The sequence below is a fragment of the Thunnus albacares genome, chromosome 9, assembly GCF_914725855.1.
Source record: "Thunnus albacares chromosome 9, fThuAlb1.1, whole genome shotgun sequence".
NCBI lineage: Eukaryota > Metazoa > Chordata > Actinopteri > Scombriformes > Scombridae > Thunnus > Thunnus albacares.
The window spans coordinates 149,795-174,013 of NC_058114.1; the positions used below are offsets into that span (position 1 = coordinate 149,795).

General features: G+C 41.7%; 2 protein-coding genes across 2 annotated transcripts in view; one reads left to right on the forward strand and one right to left on the reverse strand.

Moving 5' to 3' along the window:
* Positions 1-638: 638 nt before the first annotated feature.
* On the forward strand, positions 639-5,299 carry LOC122989011. The gene is made up of 4 exons (XM_044361691.1): positions 639-738; positions 3,395-3,443; positions 4,262-4,416; positions 4,829-5,299. Exons 1-4 carry the CDS (start codon positions 639-641, stop codon positions 5,161-5,163), a joined length of 639 nt encoding a protein of 212 aa, XP_044217626.1. The 3' UTR covers positions 5,164-5,299.
* A 5,256-nt stretch (positions 5,300-10,555) lies between these two features.
* The window catches only part of si:ch73-60h1.1 (calcium/calmodulin-dependent protein kinase type IV), a 28,303-nt gene continuing 14,639 nt past the window's right edge, over positions 10,556-24,219 (reverse strand). Inside the window, exons 7-11 of the mRNA XM_044362611.1 lie at positions 20,915-20,989; positions 20,725-20,800; positions 18,704-18,830; positions 13,059-13,211; positions 10,556-12,529 (exon numbers count right to left, since the gene is read on the reverse strand). Of these exons, the coding sequence (XP_044218546.1) occupies positions 12,014-12,529; positions 13,059-13,211; positions 18,704-18,830; positions 20,725-20,800; positions 20,915-20,989 (947 nt within the window). The 3' untranslated portion in view covers positions 10,556-12,013. The remainder of the gene's footprint in view (positions 12,530-13,058; positions 13,212-18,703; positions 18,831-20,724; positions 20,801-20,914; positions 20,990-24,219) is intronic.

A 24,219-nucleotide genomic window follows, 5' to 3' on the forward strand; every position in this document is an offset into this window, starting at 1 on the left:
GGGGACCCCCAGTACTAACCTCCACACCATGGGGGCCCCAGTACTAACCTGCACACCATGGGGCCTCCAGTACTAACCTCCACACCATGGGGCCCCAGTACTAACCTGCACACCATGGGGCCTCCAGTACTAACCTCCACACCATGGGGCCTCCAGTACTAACCTGAACACCATGGAGCCCCCAATACTAACCTCCACACCATGGGGCCTCCAGTACTAACCTGCACACCATGGGGCCCCCAGTACTAACCTGCACACCATGGGGCCTCCAGTACTAACCTCCACACCATGGGGCCCCCAGTACTAACCTGCACACCATGGGGCCCCCAGTACTAACCTGCACACCATGGGGCCTCCAGTACTAACCTGCACACCATGGGGCCCCCAGTACTAACCTGCACACCATGGGGCCTCCAGTACTAACCTCCACACCATGGAGCCCCCAGTACTAACCTTCACACCATGGGGCCCCCAGTACTAACCTGCACACCATGGAGCCCCCAGTACTAACCTCCACACCATGGGGCCCCCAGTACTAACCTCCACACCATGGGGACCCCCAGTACTAACCTCCACACCATGGGGACCCCCAGTACTAACCTCCACACCATGGGGCCTCCAGTACTAACCTCCACACCATGGGGACCCCCAGTACTAACCTCCACACCATGGGGACCCCCAGTACTAACCTCCACACCATGGGGCCTCCAGTACTAACCTCCACACCATGGGGCCCCAGTACTAACCTGCACACCATGGGGCCTCCAGTACTAACCTCCACACCATGGGGCCTCCAGTACTAACCTGCACACCATGGAGCCTCCAGTACTAACCTCCACACCATGGAGCCTCCAGTACTAACCTCCACACCATGGAGCCTCCAGTACTAACCTCCACACCATGGGGCCCCCAGTACTAACCTCCACACCATGGAGCCCCCAATACTAACCTCCACACCATGGGGACCCCAGTACTAACCTGCACACCATGGGACCTCCAGTACTAACCTCCACACCATGGGGCCCCCAGTACTAACCTGCACACCATGGGACCTCCAGTACTAACCTCCACACCATGGGGCCCCCAGTACTAACCTGCACACCATGGGGCCCCCAGTACTAACCTGCACACCATGGGGCCTCCAGTACTAACCTGCACACCATGGGGCCTCCAGTACTAACCTGCACACCATGGGGCCTCCAGTACTAACCTGCACACCATGGGGCCCCCAGTACTAACCTGCACACCATGGGGCCTCCAGTACTAACCTGCACACCATGGGGCCTCCAGTACTAACCTCCACACCATGGGGACCCCCAGTACTAACCTGCACACCATGGGGCCTCCAGTACTAATCTCCACACCATGGGGCCTCCAGTACTAACCTCCACACCATGGGGCCTCCAGTACTAACCTCCACACCATGGGGCCTCCAGTACTAACCTCCACACCATGGGGGCCCCAGTACTAACCTCCACACCATGGGGGCCCCAGTACTAACCTCCACACCATGGAGCCTCCAGTACTAACCTCCACACCATGGGGGCCCCAGTACTAACCTCCACACCATGGGGGCCCCAGTACTAACCTCCACACCATGGAGCCTCCAGTACTAACCTCCACACCATGGGGCCCCAGTACTAACCTCCACACCATGGGGGCCCCTGTACTAACCTCCACACCATGGGGCCCCCAGTACTAACCTGCACACCATGGGGCCTCCAGTACTAACCTGCACACCATGGGGCCTCCAGTACTAACCTGCACACCATGGGGCCTCCAGTACTAACCTGCACACCATGGGGCCCCCAGTACTAACCTGCACACCATGGGGCCTCCAGTACTAACCTGCACACCATGGGGCCTCCAGTACTAACCTCCACACCATGGGGACCCCCAGTACTAACCTGCACACCATGGGGCCTCCAGTACTAACCTCCACACCATGGGGCCTCCAGTACTAACCTCCACACCATGGGGCCTCCAGTACTAACCTCCACACCATGGGGCCTCCAGTACTAACCTCCACACCATGGGGGCCCCAGTACTAACCTCCACACCATGGGGGCCCCAGTACTAACCTCCACACCATGGAGCCTCCAGTACTAACCTCCACACCATGGGGCCCCCAGTACTAACCTCCACACCATGGGGACCCCCAGTACTAACCTCCACACCATGGAGCCTCCAGTACTAAGCTTGTGAAACAGCACAGACCTGAAACTCTTCTAAAAAAAGGCCTAAAATGTTTCTATTTAGTGTTTCTACTTTTTCATCATAATATTAATTATTAATGTTGTGTGTTTTATGTTTTTAACGCTGCAGCACTTTGAGTTTCACTATGCATGAAAAGTTTGGTACGAATGAAATGTATTAATATTTTATTATTACACAGCAGAGCCACACTGAACACGTAGGTTAGATTATTTGTTCATGTCCATCACAGAGAGACTCAGGAGTCGCTATGGAGACTGAACACCAGCAAACTGAATGATAGATCATGTAAAGAATGTATAAAGAAAGAATTGAGAAAGTAGAATACTGGTAAAATAATGATAATGGAACAGTGTCACCAAACATCCTGTTGGATGCTGTGAAGGGAAACTCAAACACTCTACTTGAAAAATATTAGCCGGACTAAAATAAATAAGATCTATGATGAAGAAAATGAGAAAAAATGAAGTTTACTAAACAAAAATACTATGAAACTTCTGTCAGATGATCATGTATTGTATATGTGGACTATTTATAAAATAAGAAATCCAAGAAATAATGAAATCCTTTGAGACGCACTATAAGGAGATCTACTGGACAACCTGAATAACTGACTGGTCTCCTCCCAGTAGCAGACCATCATCACTGAACTGGTTCATTCTGTCTCCCGACTGTTGGAAGAACATGATGCAATATTTTCTGACTCCAATCTGAAATCTATACAGCAGGTTTTCAGGAGGAATGTTGGTAAATCAATAGCAAACTATTTTATATGTTTTGGGCCCTTTAATTCATTCATATTAGATTCATTAAAAATATGGAAAACAAGTTGAATTATCTTTTGTCACATTATACCTGAGAGACTCACAGCTCAGGAGAATTATATAACTTTGTTTAACAATTATTTAATAGTTTTTTTTATAAATGACCATCAATAGAAACATGTTGTTCAATATTCTGTATTTATGTGAAATAATCTTGTTTGTGTGTTGGAGTGTGTGACATCTATATCTGTCTGAGACACCAACAGTTGAATCAACAACACAACTGAGGAAATTTCCTGTTTTTCTGTCGTTCACCAACCGACGGAGCCGACGGTTGATCTGATCCCGGAGCGGTTTGTCTCCTCTGGAGACGGTTGGTGTTCTGCTCCAACGGTTTCTCTGTTTCTGTCTCCCAGAGTGTTTCACAGACGAGGAAGAGCAGCAGCAGCAGGACGCCGATCTGAGGTAAAACACCTCGACCGCCGTTAGAAGGTCCTTACAGGGACGCTAAATTAAGATAAAAACACAAATTAATAAGACTTTTATTTATTTATTTATTTAAATCATCATTGTGATGAGTTTTATTTATGGTAAAAATTTAAAAAAATTAAAATACTATAAGGACTTTTATTTAAAATTTAAACATTTTTATATAGGAACTTTAAATCTTGATAAAACCACCATGAATAACTTTTATTTAAGGTGAAAAAACATTATTGATAAATGATTCTTATTTAAAACAAACAAACAAACAAAACAAAAAAAACAATTCTTATAGGGACTTTAAGAATACTGTTTTAATTATTTTTTAAGATGAAAAATATAATTATCAGGACTTTTATTAAAGTTATCTGAAGTAAAACCACTTTTAAGACTCTTAAGATAAAATCATCACCATGATGAGTTTTATTTAATGTTAAAACCATCATTATAAGTGTTACAGCAACTTTAAATTAGATAAAACCATCATTAATGGCACTTTAATTCAAGGTTAAAAACATTATTATGGACACTTTAAGTTAAAACTAAATATCATTATAGGGACGTTAGATTAAGATAAAACCAGATTGTTGGTTTATGGTAAAGTAAAGTAAAGTAAAGAGAATCATTATCGTGACTCAGGAAACATGTAATAATAAGTTTTATTGTTGTGGACAGAGGAAGAGGACGAGTGTTCAGGATGGACTCAGCTGTGACCTTCATCGTCCTGCTGTGGTGAGAAACTCAGAGCTGCTGAACTGCTTCAGTCTCAGCGTTCAGAGACTCATGTTGTTCATTTGCAGGTGTGTTTGCTCGGTTGGCTCTCGGCCCGGCGGACAGTCCGTCTCTTTCTCGGTGGTTTTCAGCGACGGGACTCGGCTGCTGGTGGATGTCAGAGAGGAAACAGCTGATGGTGATGAAGGCGATGAGCATCTTCATCGTCACGACGGGACAACAGGTACGAGATGTTTATTTAACGTGAAGACATAACACAAAGAAAACAACAATAATAATAACTTTATTGAACTTTCTAACAATGTTTTCAGCAAAACTGTAACAGGAGCTTAAACAATAATTTAATAATTTATAATCTTTCATTAAATCAAACTCTGTTCTGTCAAAAGTCAAAGTCAAGGCTTCAACTCTGAACTCTTCTTCTTTTATGACGTCAGCTCGTTGCTGCTGGGAATCATGCAAAGATATTCCAGTATATAAATATACACCTGGAAATGTGCAGAATATAAAAGCCAGACTGTGACTTTGTTTAGATCCACCAGCAGGACTTCCTCAGCTCACCTGTAGACCATCTGACTCAGACAGTTTGAACTGAACAGCAGACAAATAAACTGATAAATGACCACAAACGCCGTGTTTGCTTCTGTCTGCAGGTTTTGATCCGTCGGTGCAGATCTTGTCGTCCGACCCGCTCGCTCTGGATCCAGGATCTCCCCGCCTGCTGGTCTGTGTCCTCAGCGGGTTCAGCTCACCGCCGCTGGACGTCCTGTGGTGGGTCGATGACACGCAGGTGACATCAGCGGACGCCAAGGTGTCGTGGATGAGGTCAGAGCAGAGCGGAGCCTTCAGCGTCGCCTCAGTGTGGGAGGTTTCGGCGGCGGACTGGAGGTCCAGATCCACATACTGGTGTGGGACGATCCAGCAGGGAAGACTTTACAAACAGAAGCTCTGCTCCGAGACAGACTGGTGACCCAGAGGTCACAGGTTTGATCCGTAGACCAGAATCTGCGACGCTTCTATGTACAAGCTGCAACATGTCATGAATATATTTGTGTTTTTTGTTTTAAATATAAGTCAGCAGCCGGCACACATGCTGGTTTTAGATTAAACTCTGATAAATAAAATATTATTTTAATTTTAAAAAAAGGATTTAGTGTTTCCTCTGCAGAATCTCAGTTTAACACCTGGACGTACCTGCAGGGTTGATGACATCACAGCGACGAGACATTTGGTGTCCAACAATATTTACAGATTCAGATTCAAAGTTTTTAGTTACAGAGAAAGAAAAGATGAAATTTTAAGGGCAAATTATTATTGAAAGCAGAGTGTTTAAACGTGTCTGCAGCTCCTAAAACAGCTGGAACATTGTGAACCCAGTATAATGTTCAATAAAACATATAAAATCTAAATAAATAAAATGAGCTTGTTAAAGTTTCTTTATTGTTTTGTGAAATGACATCAGACATATCTGAGATGTAAAGAAAGAACAGAAGTCTGACGTGATTTCCGTCGTCTTTACTGAGCGTCACGTTCTGCAGTTTCCTGTTAACGAGTCCTGCAGGTTCAAACTGTCGTTACTCTGATATGATGAAGAGAAATGAAATAATGTGAAGTATACATGCAACTACACGCGTGTAACACGGAGACTGTTACACTGTCAGCATATACTGAACATCATCCCTCAGAAATGAAAAAGTACAAGTTTACTCATCTAACATAAACAAACAGCAGCTACAGGAAGCCCCGCCCACCTCCGACCCCCCACGACCCCCCCGCCGCCCAGATGTTTTTACATAAGAGTATAGATGTAAATCAAATATACAGAATAAATGCTTCACCGCGTTTGGCAACAGATTCAAACACCTGCGAGCAGGTGACGTCCGACTTCACAAATCATTTAAAGAGGAACCGAACGACAAACCAAACCCGTCACTCATCCTGATCCTACGTTTCCCACAATGCACCCGGTGTCTCTCATTACAGCCACATCTTTAAACTCCACACCTGCGGTCTGTAACTCCGTCATGATGACATCACTGTGACATCATGAGGCACCGGATGACATCATACGCCACCATATTCATTATTTGTGATTTCTGTGGTTTTTTAACTTCTCGCACCTGAAGATTAGTTTACGTAGAAGAAGCTCCGGCAATTAATCACCATAGCAACTGCAGAGGCGGGCTTTAAACCAGGTAAACTTTACCTGTTGTGTCTGTGGATGACCCGTAATGTCGTCAGAATGTGTCAGTTAACTGTGATGGTTTTATTATTAGTCTTTTGTGTTGCACTCAGATAATAAACAGATAATGAAGTTCACTCTACAAAATATTTGGAATGATGCAAAACTTTATTTGGTAAAACTTGTCACACTGTTTAATGTTATAATAGTTTATAATTTTTAGATAATTCCATAAACATATAAAGAAAACTCAACTTTAATCTCTTAATGATATTTAGCTGTATTACAACTGTGTAGTTAAGCTGCAAAATAAAAAAGACCCAAATTATTTTGAAAATATATACAATTATTGACTGAAATTATTTGAATCTAATGTATTATTTTTGTTTTATTGGAATATTATGTTGAATTTAGTAATTTATTTCTGCAGAAAGTGTTTCTCTGCGTAATGTTTTCATTTGATGCTGCTCATGTTTATCTGTTGTTGTGTTTTGAAGGAGGACTTTGTAGGAGGACTCATCTTTGTGTGTTAAATCAGTGGAACGCTCCTTTAAACACGTTCAAAACGACCAATCACAGAGCTCCGCTGTGTCATGACATCAATAAACTTTAGAAGAAATTCACGAGTCTGTTTTCAGATTATAAATTTATATTCTGACCATCATTGTTTCTTGGTGGATGGCTCTAAATCCTACATTACCCATGAGCCTCAGCTGCTGTTGCTATAGAGAAGAAGCCGATCAGAGCAGTAGTAACATCCAGCCCTGTGACTGGATGACTGAAATGCACCTTGGGAGTTGTAGTTAGTAGTTGTATTAGTTCAGCAGAGCAGGTTTGTGGTTTGGTTCCTCTTCAAAGAGTAAGAAGCCCTTTAGGACAAAAGTCTTCCTCTACTCTTCATAAAGGATTTCGTACGGTGGCTGAAAGAGACCAGAAAGTACAGCAGCCTGAGAAAACACAAGCAAACAGAGAAAACTCGCCGACCAGTTTATAACAGCAGCTTCTCTCAGACTCTGAGTTGTTCCGTCTGTGCTGACAGTTTCCTGCTGCAACAGCAAGAATAACTTCACAAAATAATCTTTAAATATTTGGGGAGAACTAAAAGAAACTGAACAGGACACAAACTGTATGCGTCTCTGTTTTTAATCTATTCTTATCATGAATTGATTGATTTCCCGCCTGCAGCGGCTTCCTGAGTTCCTTCAAGCAGCCGAGATTCATTCATTCTTGTTTTATTGTATATTTTATTGTACATTTTTAATTACATTTCATCAGAAAAAAAGATGATGATGATGATAAATGTGCTTTTACTAAAATAAGAGCGTTATTCTTTTGTATCTATGAGTGTACATGTGCATACAAATAAATCACAAGTGCAAGAATAATAATTATATATAATTGAAAAACGTTTCTAACGTTTGATTGTCTCGGCGTGCCGGTAGTTTACTTTGGATTTGACTAAATCTAAATGTGTATATTTATATGTATATATACACACACACACACACACACACACATATATATATATATATATATATATATATATATATATATATATATATATATATATATATATATGTCAGTGTTTACAGACTGTTCTCCAATAACTGCATTGATCTGTTCCTTCTGTGTTGCTTTTCAAGTACAATTTCTGTCTTTGCTTGTGTTGTCTGGACTGCAGTTTTTGGACTGTTTTGGCCACCGTACATCAGTGTGTAAAAGTGGAATCTGTTTTTCTATGTTTGGCATCTGGTCCATCTGCTCGCCTCGTCATCGATGTCTGCGTCATGTTTTGTTTTTGGAAGCCCCTGTACAGAGAGAGGTAGAACGTGTGGTCTCAGATCAGATGAAAGGATTTGTTTTTTAAGAAAGGTCAAAGGTCAGATTTGGTCCTTGGGGGTCTGAACACTGAAGGTGTCTGCGCTGAAGAGGAGTGGTGAAGATCTGTGTGATAATCTGTGTAAAACCAAACTATGTACAGTGCAAACAGCTGATAAAGTGTAAACAACACCGCGATTTACTAGAAGCTCACAACACAATACATCACTTACCTGAACGCTAACAACTGGATCTACTTTATCTACTCACACAGCTGCGTAATAATGTCAGCGGGTGTCCACAGTAAAGAGTAGAAAGGATAAAAAACTCAAAGCAGATCTCTTCACGTCGCAGACAGAAGCAGAAATCAGCCGTTTCTCAGTTTTACAGCAACATGAAACTTCAGTCTGAAGTCTTGCATGCTCACAAACACAACCAGATGCAGAAGAAGAAGAAGAAGAAGAAGAAGAAGAAGAAGAAGAAGAAGAAGAAGAAGAAGCAGATAAACCCGAGAGAGACAAAGCTGCTCTCTCCTCGTCCTTCACTTCAGAGTGTCCGCACAGACGTGCTACCAAGATTTAATAAAATACAATCAATCAGCTCCGACAGCTTCTGTACCAGGAGAAGAAGAAGACGGCCACTCTGTATGTCCCGTATTGGAACTGAAGAGTTTTTTGTTTCTGATCGTGAGACATTCTGATGGATATCATGTCTGTGTGTTGAATACGTTAGCTTAGCTTAGCATAAAGACTAGAAGCAGGTGGAAACTGGTAGCCTGTTGCTCATTTCAGAGACTGTCAGCACAGCAGGTCATAATGTCAGTCTACAGTCAGTTTGAGTGGCAGCTGCCATCTAGCGGTCGTAGTAACTGTGAGGCGGAGCAGAGCTGCAGGTCACATGACGTTTATATATGTGACAGATTTCCTCGTTCAGAGGCGGCGGCGGGACGGAGGCTTTAACCCGACAGTGAACAGAGACGCTGTTCATTTCCTGTTTCCAACCGTGAGTCGGGACAGTTTTTTAAAAAGCGTATCTACGATCGTTCCCTAACCTTAACCCCGTGGTTATTATTGTTGCCATGACGACGGAGGTGGTCTAACTTTAAGGAAGTAGTAACTTTAACCCACCACATGTTTCTCTGACCTTAACAAAGTGATCATTTTAACCCAAACCATCATCTTTAAACCCAACCAGACCTGAACCACAGCGCTGTCACATCATCAAACATCATTATTGATTAACGGTGACGTGTGATGGTTTTGGAAAACACAGACAGATGATGTCGTCTTGCTGATTACTGCTGATAGAGACGTCAGATTAGAAAATGATTGTGTATGTGTGGAGTCACAGAGAGTGCTTCGCTCCCTCAGTTGTATTTTTTGCCCCCTCTGTTTATACTTTATGTAGCCTATGTATAAAAAATAGCCAGTATAATTTTAGGCTATTTGCATTGGTGTATGCATGGGTCCATAGTACTGAAACAGAGCAGAGGAGATCGACAGACACACTGACAAAACATGTCACTTAATTCAGTTTGTTAGCCTGCTTGCTTTGTTGTAAACAGAGCTTTCAGCCCTAATTTCATTTTCACCTGATTGTAATAATAATCCCCAGACAGAAGGGAAACGACGGGGAGGTGAAGGGACAGTCAACCAGACAGAGAGAGAGCTGCAAGCTGCAAACAGCTGGTCCTACATGCCTCCCTCTGCTGATCTTGATCATTCATAAATTCAAAAAACTATCTCTGCTAGTGCTACGTTCTTATATGACTGCTCTGATTAATAAATGTATTCTTTGATTTTGAAACAATAGCCTTATGTTGCTGTTATTTAGCTTTTCTGAGGCTATTGCATGGTTAAATCAACTAATTTTATTTTATGAAAAATTTTTTAACAGCCCCCTCAGTCCCTTCATCCTGGGTCATCCTGTGGTCGAACCGCGGATCTGGAGCTTAATGTAACAGTTTGTAACATAAGGTTATTTCTGTTCAAACCTATTATTACATGTTCAAAACAAACCGCAGACTTGGTCCTATAAACATGTGAACGCCCTGAAGGACGAGCAACAATCTGTCATGAAATACGATGTTGCCACCATCTGCATTCTGCGTGTTCATACATCTCTTTTGTAGGCTGTCAGCTCTGTCCAAAGTTAAAAAAGGCACCTGCCGACTCCTATTAAGATCACTGATTAACATGTCTGTAATTAATTCGTACACAAACTGAAATGTAAAGTTACAGCTGGAACTATTTCTTAATTAACAACAGTGAATCCATTCTTCTGTCTCTGACTACAGCGCACAATGACATTATTATTTTTCTTGTGTACAGATTAAATAAACCAGACAGGTGTTCATTTGAACTTAAAATGTGTTGGCAAGTTTATTTCTTAACTTGTCACAGAGCCAGGTTAGCAGTTTCCCCTGCTTCCAGTTTTTATGCTAACCTAATGTTTGCAACACAGACATGTGACTGATATCTGAACATGTCACTCAGAGAGAAAACATTAGACTCCTTTGAAGTGGCAGTGGCCTGTTCTCAAAGACGAAACGGCAGTTAGTGACCTGACAAAGTGCCACATTTAGCTTGACTCTCGATTCTGAGGAGTTTGTTTCAGTTGTAAACATGTTAATTTCTCTGTTTGTTACTGCGGTAAGAAGAGCGACAAAACACAACGTTATAGTTTGGTTAGGACTTGTTTGAGTTGAGTTTATATCAAGCTAAGAAGCCACAGAAGTAAAGTCCAAGTCAGACTTCATCAACACAATAACTACTGTAGCTGGTGAGCTAACTGCTAATATGCTAGAGCTTGTCACAATAGATCTCCCAGCTAGCTAGCTTAATAACTATCAGTTTCCATTTTAAATGTTAGTGTGACCGAGCTTTAACGTATATTTTCTCAAGATGCGGGTGAGAATTACAGCTACAAACTCATTGAAGCAGCATTTCTGAATCACGTTAATGCTGCACTGTTCCAAATTACAAACTAGCATGCTAGCTCAGAGATGCTAGCTAACCTGAACTGACTTAATATTTGCTTTGTTTTAGATGATAACAGGAAATATATATTATAATTAAAAAACATTTAAAGAACATTTAAAGGATTTATTTTTAAATAGAAAAAACATCTGTGTCATAATCCTACAGGCACACAGATATACCAAATAATTACCTGATCTTTAAAAACACATATGAGATAAATAATTTATCTACAAAAACACAACAGACAGAAAAAACTGTTTTGACGCAGTTACTGAAAGAGCATTTTGCTAATCCTTCTCTTAGTACTCAACAAGTTTAACGTCTCTAAATGTATTCAACTTCTCAGACAGACCAACTGATAGAAGTTGGTCAGTTTTATGTATAAGAAAATTGAAATGATGTTTGAATAACAAACATGTTCATGTAAAACTAGCTAGCTACCTTGGCAATTAGTGTGTATTAGCGTGTTGTGTTGTTTTTCTCACCACAGTAAAAATAGCAGAGAAGACATGGTCTGTCTTAAGTCCTGATGGAACAATTGTGTTTTTGTTTCTCATATCTTGAGTAATCTCCAGCCTGCACATTGAAACCAGACCAACATTCAGCAAACCCTCAGTGAGTACGTGGCATGACAGCAGAGCTACAGAACAGGAACAAAGTTGTTGTTGGTGATTAAATTTCAGCTGTAGATGTTGCAGAGAGTTTAGTTTCTGGTGCAATTTGGTCCAAATAAATTTTGTTTGCAGAGAAGATAATAGAACTGCATCATTTTTGTGTTTTTTTTTTGTGGTTGTGGCAAACAGAAGCAGAGAGGAGTGTCTCTGCTTTGCGTCAGGTGATCACTGGCAGTGGGCAGTCTTACAGGTAGGCTCTGCTCCTGGCATGAAGCCGTTGCTGAGGCTGTTGGGACTGGGCGGTGTGGCCAGAGTGGGTGTCGCGTCGACCCTGGGGGCAGGCTCTACCATGGAGCAGCTCTTCTGTGGTAGCCGGGGCTGGCCCAGCACAGTTTTGGGGACAACAGACGCCTGCCGCTGCCCATCGGCCCGCAGCGGCGGCCTAATGGGTGCGGGGCCCGTGGGTGTGACATCACAGCTGGGTTGTTTGGGGCTGTGTGAAGGGGAGGGGCTGAGGGCACTTTGGCCTGCACTTTTTGACTTGTCTTCCTGCGGCGGTGACTGCTGATCTGATGGCGGGGCCTCCGTGTTTGTGGGGGCAGGGCCTGTAGACTCAGGGGGCAGGTCCTGCTGAATGCTGCTCTGCCTCAATGTCCCTGAGCCTGGAATCTCACAGCTGTCAGTACGACGCCGCGAACCCTCATGCATCCGACTGGTGGCCACGACGGCCTTCATGGCTGCCTGTCGACACAAACACATAAAAAACATAAACATACATAAACACTTAAACAGTGGAAGACAACCAAATCAGCATCTGGGATGCCTCAAATCACAACAAAAAGCCTGTTAGGATGTTTTTACCCGTTTGACAAGTTGAACGTTACCAATAGGAGCACAGAGCTCTCTTCAAACTGACACAGTGACCATGTCAAAAGACTAAGACATTGGTAGGCAAAAAGTGGCCCATGGGCCAAATGTGGCCCTCCAACAGAAATATTTGGCTCCCTAACAAAAGCTGAAGTTTTTATAGATTGCATCAAGTCTTCTACATGACTCTTTATAAATCTACATTAGATAACGTTGTATACACAAAGCTCATGTAGTAGTTTGATCCTGGCATAACAGATCCCCAAAGCCAGCGTGTGACTGATTTGTTCAAGCTTTCAGTTAAGTCACTGCTTCCATTTAAAAACACTAAATAGGTTTTTTGTGTTTGTTCTGTCACCAAACTCACTGTGAACTTGGTTAAACACCCAGACGGCATCCTCACCTTCAGTTTGCGTCGAGCATTGAACTCCTGCAGTTTCCTCTGGGTGGTGTCCATGTGGGAGAAGCGAGCAGCTTTACCCAGCACCCAGGGGTGCTGCAGGGCCTCTCGGACACTGAGGCGCTTGTGAGGGTCGAGGACGATCAGCTTGCTGACCTGCAGATGGACAACCGGGGACAGGACTGAGTTTAGACCACCTGTCCATGAAAGAACCTTCTACAGGTAGAGCTCAATGTGGCAGAGGTCAAGTCTGATTGACCTGTTTGGCAGGCAAGTATAAAGATGTTCAAGACGAGTCAAGTCTCAAGACCCTCCATAAAAGTCCAAGACATTCCTGACATTTCCAAGTCCTGTCTCAAGTCATTCAAGGCAAGTCCTATTCATTTGAAATGGGTCAGAGTTAGTGTCAAGTCACTGAAAAGACTCATTCAAGAACAGCCCAAGAGAAGTCTCAAGTCCCTCCAGACAAGCCCGAGTAATTGAAAATTAATTCAGTTAATTCAGTTAATTCGTAACTCCTTTAAAACAAGTCCAAGTCAAATATTGTGTCATTCAAGACAACCTGAGATTCAAATTATCCCAGATGAGTCCAAGTTATTTATGACCACTTCAAGCCAGTTCTCAAATCATGTCACAATTCATTTCAATTCAAAATTCTTTTCATAGACTTTACTGTCATATGCAGAAATAAACTAGTTATCAATGTCTCAATGTTGCTATGGCTCTTCCTGGTGCTGTAAATTATTCTATTTAAAATATACTAGAAATTTAATTTAAAAAAAGTATTTATTGGACAAATAAATACAGACACACACACACATTCATATCCACCCACCACTCACGTACATCCATATCTACTGAGGTAGACAAGGTGATAACAGTTGTGCTGAGAACAGTATTGAAATATGTGCAAAATGACAAATGAGGTGTGCATATTGTTCAGATGAATGCAAATTTCAAAAGTCACTTCAAAACAAATCCAAGTCACTTGAGAGTCCAAGTCAAGTGTCAAGCAACTGGAAACTGGTCCAAGACAGGTTCAAGTTACAGTTAATTCAGAACTGCTTTAAGACAGGTCCAAGTCATGTCTCAAATCACTTCAAAACATTCATTTTATTATTTTATTTGAGACCATTCCATGTCAAGTCTCAAGTCATCCAGATAAGTCCAAGTCATTCAACACCAGCCTCAACTTCCAAACTGGACTAAGAATTAATCCTGCATAGCCTTAAGCTATTTTGAGATACTCCACGCTGCTTGAAGCGTCTTACTGTGTGCTTAACAATGGCAGGTGAATTCACAATGGAGAAGATACTCTGAACTTCTGAGAACAGCAAAAAGAAGTCCTCTTTAATCTCCAAGGAATAGAAAAGAAAATTAATCAACTTTACATTGCTATGACAAACTTGACAGAGCAATATGGCCTCACTACAATCAAAAGTGGACTATATGGAAAATAAGAGCAGATAGCCAAACCTCTTGATTGTTGGAGTTCTGGAGTGATCCGAGGGAGCCGATTCGGTGGCTTTCCTGCGATGCCTGATTCCTGGCCTACTTGGGAAGGAAAACTTCCTGAAACCACTAGCCCTGGAGACGAGCCATCGGATTGCAGTGCGTAACAGGATCAACCCACAGAAATGATATCGACCCACCATAGTGAAATTCCTGAACTATCAGGACAAGATGAGGATCCTGTATCTGCCACGTGAGCAAGGAGAGCTTCAGTTTAACGGTAAAAGAATATACCTCTTCCCTGACCTTAGGGAAGCATTTCAGTCCAAAGGCAGGGCTTTCCTGCTGGTGAAAAAGAAGCTCCAAAATTTGAGAATAAGGAATGCCATGTTCTTCCCGGTGACATTATCTTTTGACGATGTTGGCACTAAATTAAGGTTTGGCTCACCTGATGAGTTAGAGAATTTTGTGAATGAAATCCAGACCAGTGATCCTTTATCCCCTATGCAATAGAAAAGTCACATCTGCCTGCAGTATACTGTGTAAAATAAGCCCGATGCCCTATAGATAATAGATTAAATCATTTCATGTTTTTTGTTATCACTTATCATTACCTATCTCACTTAGGCCCTGCTTACACCTGGCATTAACATGTGTCTTGGGTGATCCCATCACAGGTGGACAGCTCAAAATATGTCTGTTTACACCTGGCTGTGCTCAGATCTCACTTCCCTGCTCTATATACAAATAAACATGTAACACAGCAAAACTAAACACTGTAGTTATCATATTGACAGGACAGAGGAAACTATCCAACAACTGTAGCTTCTGAAATATTTTTTTAGACAGACAAGCAAAAAACAAGGTATTTCCTGGTTTTGGTTTAATATCTATTCTAATTGTCGATTTGATGAGGAAAACGAGTTAGGGGAACGGGGAAAAACAGAAAGAAATGGGAGGTGGATTCTGTTTTTTTAATTCACTATCCTGTGTTTATGGAAATTTTCTGAAAACACTAAACACACATAATAAGTAATACACAAAACACTGCTTGGTTGAAGATTAAAAAATATTATTGTACAATAAGGAGACACAACACACAAAGATTTGCATCAGTTTGCCTCACTGAACAAAGAGCAAACCTATTCTACTATAGTTGCAGAAGGAACAGAGAAATGATCTGTGATTGGTCAAATCATACAAATTTATGGATTACAACCAATGGCAAACAGCCACGAGGTATACATTTACATGCCCATGTATGCTAGATAAGGACACAGGAAAGGAAGAGCCCTAAGCTATATGTTGCCTTTGACCCTTTAACCTGTCCTGTTTACTCTGTGACTCAGGATGCTACCTTATCTCAGCCTAAGCCAGAATGGAAAGAGAGGAGTCGGCCTCCTAAAACACATTCCTTCTCTCAAGGACATGCTCACATTAAGAGAGCAAATGATCATCCTTCCACAACTCTGCACATTAAAGTGATAAGCCAATCGTTTGGTCTTTCATTACCTTTACACCTGTTATCAAACAAGTTGAACAGAGGAGGCAGCAATGCACTTCCCATGCCTAGTCTGCAGGAAAATAGAGGACGTCAGTTGAGTAGGCATCCTTCAATGCAGGCCAGGACACATTGTGTTTACACTGCTAAATGAATGTGGCCTCATGCGGCCCAGACACACCTGTACTTAGAGCTGTCCACTCTGTCCACTCGTGTAAACAGGGCCGTAACGACAAAAAAACTGGGATAATATCTAAGAAGCATGTTCCTATACACATGCAACAATTGAACAATGATTATTGATTATTTGACTTCAAATAATGAGAGTGTGGGTAGGCAGAGAGGTATAGGCCGACTGTCAACACAGTGGCATTTAAAAAAAAATTCATAAAGACTAATTTACTGACTGATAGATTAAGAGAAACAACGTAAATGGAATGGAAATGATCCGGCTCTGATTTATTATTTAATCTACTGAAGATTCCTTGGTTGACTTTATTTCCCATTTGTTTTATCCTATATTCTTGGCCTCCAGTCCACCATTTTTAATTTTCTTTTTAATTTTTGCATTTTGATGTTAATGATGTTGTTGTCATTTTGTTCTTATTACAATTATTACCTTGGGCCTTTATTTCAGTGGACTATAGCCATTAAAAAACAACCAATGCGTGTCAGCTTGTGCCTTCTTCAGGGTGTAGAGACACAAAGAAACAGAGTTGCATTGGTGTGTTTTTTTAAGACTCTAGCCCACTGAAATAGAGGCCTTTTATTTTTCAAACCTATCTTGAGTGTCTGAACCTGGATTTTTCATGCCATTTTTTGGTCATAATTTTTCAGCTCTCCTTGATCTGTGTTGAACAAGTTGAGAAATTTTATATTGGTTCTATTCATATATCAGACCATGCTCCTGTCTTTTTAGTTATGTCCATTTCAAATAACAACTCAAAGAGATACAGCTTGAAATGCAATAGGTCTATATTAGCTGAAAGATTTCTGTTCCATGGCCCAAAGGGAATTACAGATGTTTATCCAAGAGACTGATAATGAATGTGCAGATCCCTCAAACTTATGGGAAACAACTAAAGCTTTTTAAGGGACATAATTATATCAAGAAAAAAAATGTTGAAAGAACAGAGACACCTTGAAGTACAGTTACAGGAAGCAGAATTTGAACATAAGTGTAATGGTCGCAAAGCCAACTGGGATAAAGTTATAAGAACCAGAACTGCTCTGAATACACTCTTATCTCAAAATGCAGAAAAGGTATTTTTCAGACAAAAACATAAGATACACAAATACGCTAATAGGTCAGGGCGGTACCTTAATTTAATTTATTAAGTAACAAATCCTCAAATAAAACTATCACTAGAATTAAGGATAAGAATGGTAAGCCACATCATACCACACCTGAAACTGCTAAAGCGTTTAATGATTTTCATTTGTCTTTGTATACCTCAGAATCACTGGACTTGGAGGATAAAATGAATGATTTCTTTCAACATATAAGACTTCCAAAGGTTTCTGAAGAAGACAGGAATAAATGTGATGTGGATATGGAGTAAGGGACTGGTCCCCAATAGCAATATACCTGAAAGAGGAATGGTCAAGAGTAATAAGTATGGGGGTAACAAATATAACAGTATAAGCACATACAAACTGCTTTTTGTAAATTCACCAGGTTGTGATTACTGCTGTTTTTTTGTTTTTTATTTCAATTGTTTGTTTGTTGTTTTCTTGCTGTGTTTGTGTTTGCTCTTGTGTTGTGGTTTTCGGTATGTCTTGTCTTAATTGTAGGTCCTTGCATTGTATCATTTTGTTGCTGTTGAAAATAGAAGACAAGTCCTAGTCAAGTGTCAAGCCATTCGAAAAAAGGACCAAGTTTGGAGTCATTCAAAGTCAAGCGTCATTCTACCGAAGTTCAACTGGAGTGTCGAGTCATTCCAGACAAGTTCCAGTTAATTCTTATTTCCTTTAAACAAGTCCAAGTCAAATATTGTGTCATTCAAGACAACCCAAGATTCAAATTATCCTAGTTGAAGTCAAGTTATTTATGACCACTTCAAGTCAAGTCTGAGTCATTCAAAACAAGTTTACATCAAGTCTCAAGTACAAATCCAAGTCACTTGAGAGTCCAAGTCAAGTGTCCTGCCATGGGAAACAGGTTCAAAACAGGTTCAAGTTCTAGTTAATTTATAACTCCTTTAAGACAAGTCCAAGTCAAGTATAATTCAAGACAACTTGAGATTCAAGTTATTCCAGGTAAGTCGAAGTCAAAGACCACGTAACATTAAGTCATTCCAGACAAGTCCATGGAATTTGAAATAAGTCAATTTCAAGTCCCAAATAATTGCAAAATAAGGTCAAGTCAACCCCTTTACAACAGGTCCAGGTCAAGTCTAGAATCATTCTGCACAAGACAAAGTCATCCAAGTCATTCTTTACGAGTCCAGTCAAGTCACAACTTTTCAACAGTCCAAGTCATTTTAAGAGCTGTCCAAAACAAGTCTCAAGTCATTCCAAACAAAACAAGTGTAGTGTAATCTTACACAGACAGCTTCCCATTTATACTGGTGACAGTTGTTTGTGTGCCTAAAAAAACAGTTTAGTAAAATGTGTCATCACGTCATGTGATCACTGATCAACTGAAATGTAGACTGTGAATGAATCATGTTCATGCCGAGACCCAGGAACTCACCAGATCCTTGGCATTGAGAGAGACCTCGTCCCACCACGGAGACACAAACTCGTAGTCACAGTTGAGGATGCGGCTGTACATGTATTGATCCCCCCGTGGGTCAAAGAAGGGCTCAAACCCACAGAGTCTAGAGAGCAGGACACAGGTCAGATCAGTGTTAGTGGCTGTTACCAGACAGGAGAAACATAATAGGACTGTACTGTGTAAATCTGATATTCATAGAAGAGGAAATGACAGATCTAAAACTGGAACTTTTCTTTATCAGATATTAATCAACAAACTCACCAATCACAACCAGGCTGCAATGCTGGAGGCTATGTTCTCTGTTTATATTCTGGGCATTAGTTTACATTTACAGTTAAAATTTAGTTATTAAGTTATTAAAGTTATTAAGGCTGACTTGAGTGCTACTAAAAATTTGATGTCTTTTAGGCCAACAGTTTTTTTATTTTCATATTCCTGGCAGCGTAGACAGAGCTTTGAAACAGCAGTTATTCCTTTATGGTTGCAGGAAAAATCCTTTTTGTGTGAAAAAATAATCATAACACAAAGTCTACTCACTAGCTTTTCCTGAGTTTTCAGCTGCTTTTATCACCATCTCTTTATTTTACAGGTCTGAAATGTTTTAAAAAGCTTCATAGAAAGTTTCATACAAACTGCCACTAATTATTGAGGAAATATAGAAAAATCTCTGAGATTTTAGTCACAGCTTAGTTAGTTGTGTTTTACTGCAGTTGTTGAAAGAGCAGTTCTATAGACAGGTTTCCAAGAATCAAGAATATGTGCACAGCAGGTGGCAGAAAACATGTTTCTACAACATCCTAACAGCTTCTGTCTGCACATTTTCAGTATTTAGAAATAAATCAACACACTGGAGACCATTGATATCACTATTTAGAGGTGAATTTGTATGCAACACACATCATCGTACCTTTGACAGACATCCGTCAGGTCTGATCAGATAACATGACACATACTTCAGTAAGAAACAGCAGCTAACACAGAGTACACAGAATTAGCTCTACAGATAGAGAGAAATTAACTGAGAGCCTCTCAAACATCACTGAGTTAAAAACACAACTCAAGAATAAAATATGAAAAAGATGTCAACATAAAAAGTAACGTTAGCATAAATTAAAAAGTAACATTTGACTAAAAAATAAAAACTAAGGTTTGCATAAAAAATAAAAACATAAAGTTAGCTTGAAAAAATGTAATGTTAGCACGAAAATTTAAAAAGTAACGTTAGCATATAAAACAAAAAGTAATGTTAGCATAAAATAAAAAGTAACATTTGACTGAAAAATAAAAAGGTTAGCATAAAAACTTAAGAAGTAACAGTAGCATAAAATAAAAAGTTATGTTAGCATAAAAAGTAGCATAAAAAATAAAAAAGTAAGCATCACTCAGAAACCTGTCTATTTGAAAATATTTTATATATATATTTAAAATATAATTGAACAACTAATTATTATTATTCAAAATCCAAGTAATTAAACATTTTACAGACTGTGTTTGGTGACAGTTGTGTCCATAAATTCTCTGACTGAAGGCTACATAAGCTTTAGTGTGAAGGAAACACCTCCTGCTGCCTTCAAATGGAACCTGTGATTTTGTGTTTTTGATACAGGTACTCAAGTGGTTAAAATAAACAGTTTGTGGCTTATTTTGTGTTTTCTGCATTTAAACACCACATAAAGAAAAATGAAAAGGGGAATGACCTCCATAAACTAAACCACTGTAATAAATATGACTATGTGTCACATGTCAGCTGAGCTATCAGAACATTTCCACCTCTGGAGTCTAAAAGCTGAGCTGAAGCTGACGTTTATTATTGACAGTAAATATGTGAACGCACCATGAACGCACATAAATAATGTGTTACACATGATGTCATCGCTTCTAACGACCTTAATGAGACAGACTGAGTCAGTACTGTGTGTGTATGTGTGTGTTACTCTGTGTGTGTGTGTGTGTTTGTGAGTTACTGTGTGTGGTCAGGGAGGTGTTAATGGACTCACAGGATGTAGAGGATGACGCCCACCGACCACATGTCCACCTCGGGGCCGTAGGCGTTTCCCCGCAGGATCTCTGGAGCTGCAGGCAGAGGAGCCTGTTAGCCAGATGGCTGACAGGAGCTCTAACGGAGAGTCATGTAAAATCTACAGTACATAGTACTACATCATAGTGTAGTAGGTGTGATGGACTCACCGCAGTAACCTGGTGTGCCACAGACCGTCTTCATGGTCACCTGGTCATCAATGATTTTGGAAAGTCCAAAGTCAGCTGAAAGGGAAGATTTCTCCATTAAAAATTAAGAATATTGTCCATTGTTTCCTTCGAATATTCAGCTCTTGATGTAAAACTGCATCTATGTGTTCAGAAGAGGGTGGAGAAGCAGAGGATGGTGAAGATGAGGCAGAGGATGGTGGAGGTGAACAGAGGATGGTGGAGGTGAACAGAGGATGGTGAAGATGAGGCAGAGGATGGTGGAGGAGAAGCAGAGGATGGTGGAGGTGAAGCAGAGGATGGTGGAGGTGAAGCAGAGGATGGTGGAGGTGAAGCAGAGGATGGTGGAGGTGAACAGAGGATGGTGGAGGTGAAGCAGAGGATGGTGGAGGTGAACAGAGGATGGTGGAGGTGAAGCAGAGGAGGGTGGAGGTGAAGCAGAGGAGGGTGGAGGTGAACAGAGGATGGTGGAGGTGAAGCAGAGGAGGGTGGAGGTGAAGCAGAGGATGGTGGAGGTGAAGCAGAGGATGGTGGAGGTGAAGCAGAGGAGGGTGGAGGTGAACAGAGGATGGTGGAGGTGAAGCAGAGGATGGTGGAGGTGAAGCAGAGGATGGTGGAGATGAAGCAGAGGATGGTGGAGGTGAAGCAGAGGAGGGTGGAGGTGAAGCAGAGGATGCTGGAGGTGAAGCAGAGGATGGTGGAGATGAAGCAGAGGATGGTGGAGGTGAAGCAGAGGAGGGTGGAGATGAAGCAGAGGATGGTGGAGGTGAAGCAGAGGAGGGTGGAGGTGAAGCAGAAGAGGGTGGAAGAGGACAAAGGAGGGTGGAGGCGGAGGACAGAATGTCTCTCAGCAGCTGAGTCTGAGCTAAAGGAAGTTGATGGAGGAGGAAGGTGATGGAGGAGGAAGGTGATGGAGGAGGAAGGTGATGGAGGAGGTTTCCACTTGTAACCATTAGTCAGAGGATCAGCTGCCGACAGCCTAACTGGGCAAATAATAAACCAGAGTGACTCTGTGAAGCTGTGAGTGTTTCCTGTAACACTTTCTGTAACATCAGCTAACAGCTCAGGGAGAAACGTGATTTAGTGTGAAAATATTTCAGCTAATCTGACAGATGGAAACATAGCATCAACATAAATAGTAAAAATAATACATTTAATTTGTATTGCACTTTTCATTCACAGTGAATCTCAAAGTGCTGCTGCATTAAAAGCATAAAACACACAACATTAAGAAAATAATATGAGTTCAGATGAAAAAGCCTCCTGAATAGAAACATTTTAGGCCTTTTTTAGAAGACTCTCAGGTCTGTGCTGGCCTCAGATTGTTAGGAAGGCTGTTCCACAAGTGGAACTTGGTACTGGGGCCCCCATGGTGTGGGGCTTTGTACTGGGGGCCCCATAGTGCAGAGCTTAGAACTGGGGGCCCATGGTGTGGGGGTTAGTACTGTGGAGCTTAGTACTGGGGGCCCGGAGGAGCAAGCTGCTGGTAGATCTGAGAGTTCGGGTGGAGGTTTGATGGATTTGTATGTGAACAGCAGGACTTTGTGGTCCATCCTGAAGGGAACTGGGAACCAGTGCAGTGAAAACAGAACTGGTTTATATGTTGGTGTTTTCACTGTCATCAGGATCCTGGCAGCTCTGGTCTGAATGTTCTGGAACTTCTGGAGGCTCCTGCCAGGATCCCTGTGAGGAGATCAGAGTAGTAGTCCAGTCTGGAGGAGATAAAGGACAAGTTTCTCTGACAGCATTAGAGAGGAGCAGCATGTTTTTAAGATGGTAGAAAGAGGTTGTAGAGGATAAACAGCATGTAGAGAGTAAACAGAATGTAGAAGGTAAAGAGGTTGTAGAGGATAAACAGGGTGTAGAGAGTAAACGGATTGTAGAGGATAATCAGCATGTAGAGGGTAAACAAGATGTAGATGGTAAACAGGATGTAGATGGTAGGCAGGATGTAGATGGTAGGCAGGATGTAGAAGGTAAGCAGGATGTAGATGGTAAACAGGATGTAGATGGTAAACAGGATGTAGATGGTAGGCAGGATGTAGAAGGTAAGCAGGATGTAGATGGTAAGCAGGATGTAGATGGTAGGCAGGATGTAGAAGGTAAGCAGGATGTAGATGGTAGGCAGGATGTAGATGGTAGGCAGGATGTAGAAGGTAAGCAGGATGTAGAAGGTAAGCAGGATGTAGATGGTAGGCAGGATGTAGAAGGTAAGCAGGATGTAGATGGTAGGCAGGATGTAGAAGGTAAGCAGGATGTAGAAGGTAAGCAGGATGTAGAAGGTAAGTAGGATGTAGAAGGTAAGTAGGATGTAGATGGTAAGCAGGATGTAGAAGGTAAGCAGGATGTAGATGGTAAGCAGGATGTAGATGGTAAACAGGATGTAGAAGGTAAGCAGGATGTAGAAGGTAAGCAGGATGTAGATGGTAGGCAGGATGTAGAAGGTAAGCAGGATGTAGAAGGTAAGCAGGATGTAGAAGGTAAGTAGGATGTAGATGGTAAGCAGGATGTAGAAGGTAAGCAGGATGTAGATGGTAAGCAGGATGTAGATGGTAAACAGGATGTAGAAGGTAAGCAGGATGTAGAAGGTAAGCAGGATGTAGAAGGTAAGTAGGATGTAGATGGTAAGCAGGATGTAGATGGTAAGCAGGATGTGGAGGGCAAACAGGATCAGGCTGAGAACTGATCCTTGTAGAACACTCAGTGAGACATACTCAGTCCTACCAGAAAGGTAGGAGGTTCGAGATAGGTCTGTAGCTGGCAAGAACTTCTGGGTCCAGAGTGGGCATCTTGTGTAGGGGTCAATGAGGGTAGATGGAACTCTTCTAGTTTGTAAGGAGAGGTTTGCAGTTTGGGTGATCAGGGGGCTGAGAATGGGGATGTATGATTTAAGCAGAGCTGTGGGAATGGGGTCCATGGGTCAAGTACAGGGTTTCATCTTCCTGAGAATTTCTCAATGTGACTCTGCCTTACACCAGTAACATGGAGTAGAGACGGTGAGCTCCCGGACAGAGGGTCAGTGAAAGGAGGAGGCAGAGAGGAAGAGTTGGACATCAGAGAGTGGATGTTGTTGACCTTGGCTCTGAAGGTCAGTGAAGCTGTTACATCGCTATTCTGTAGCCTCAATTGTGGAAGATGATTGTGGCCTCAAGAGATGATTCGTGGTGGAAAAAGGATGCTTAGGGTTGCCAGGACTGTTATTTATTTTGTTGGAGTAGAACTGTGACCGACCATCTTTAAGGGACTTAAATGGTAAATGAACTGCACTTGTATAGCACCTTTCTAGT

Coding starts and splice junctions, on each gene's coding strand:
- LOC122989011 (XM_044361691.1), top strand. CDS start 639: ATGGGGACCCCCAGTACTAACCTCCACACCATGGGGACCCCCAGTACT. Junction 739..3,394: donor CTCCACACCATGGGGCCCCA/GTACTAACCTGC, acceptor TCTGTCTCCCAG/AGTGTTTCACAGACGAGGAA. Junction 3,444..4,261: donor CAGCAGGACGCCGATCTGAG/GTAAAACACCTC, acceptor GTTCATTTGCAG/GTGTGTTTGCTCGGTTGGCT.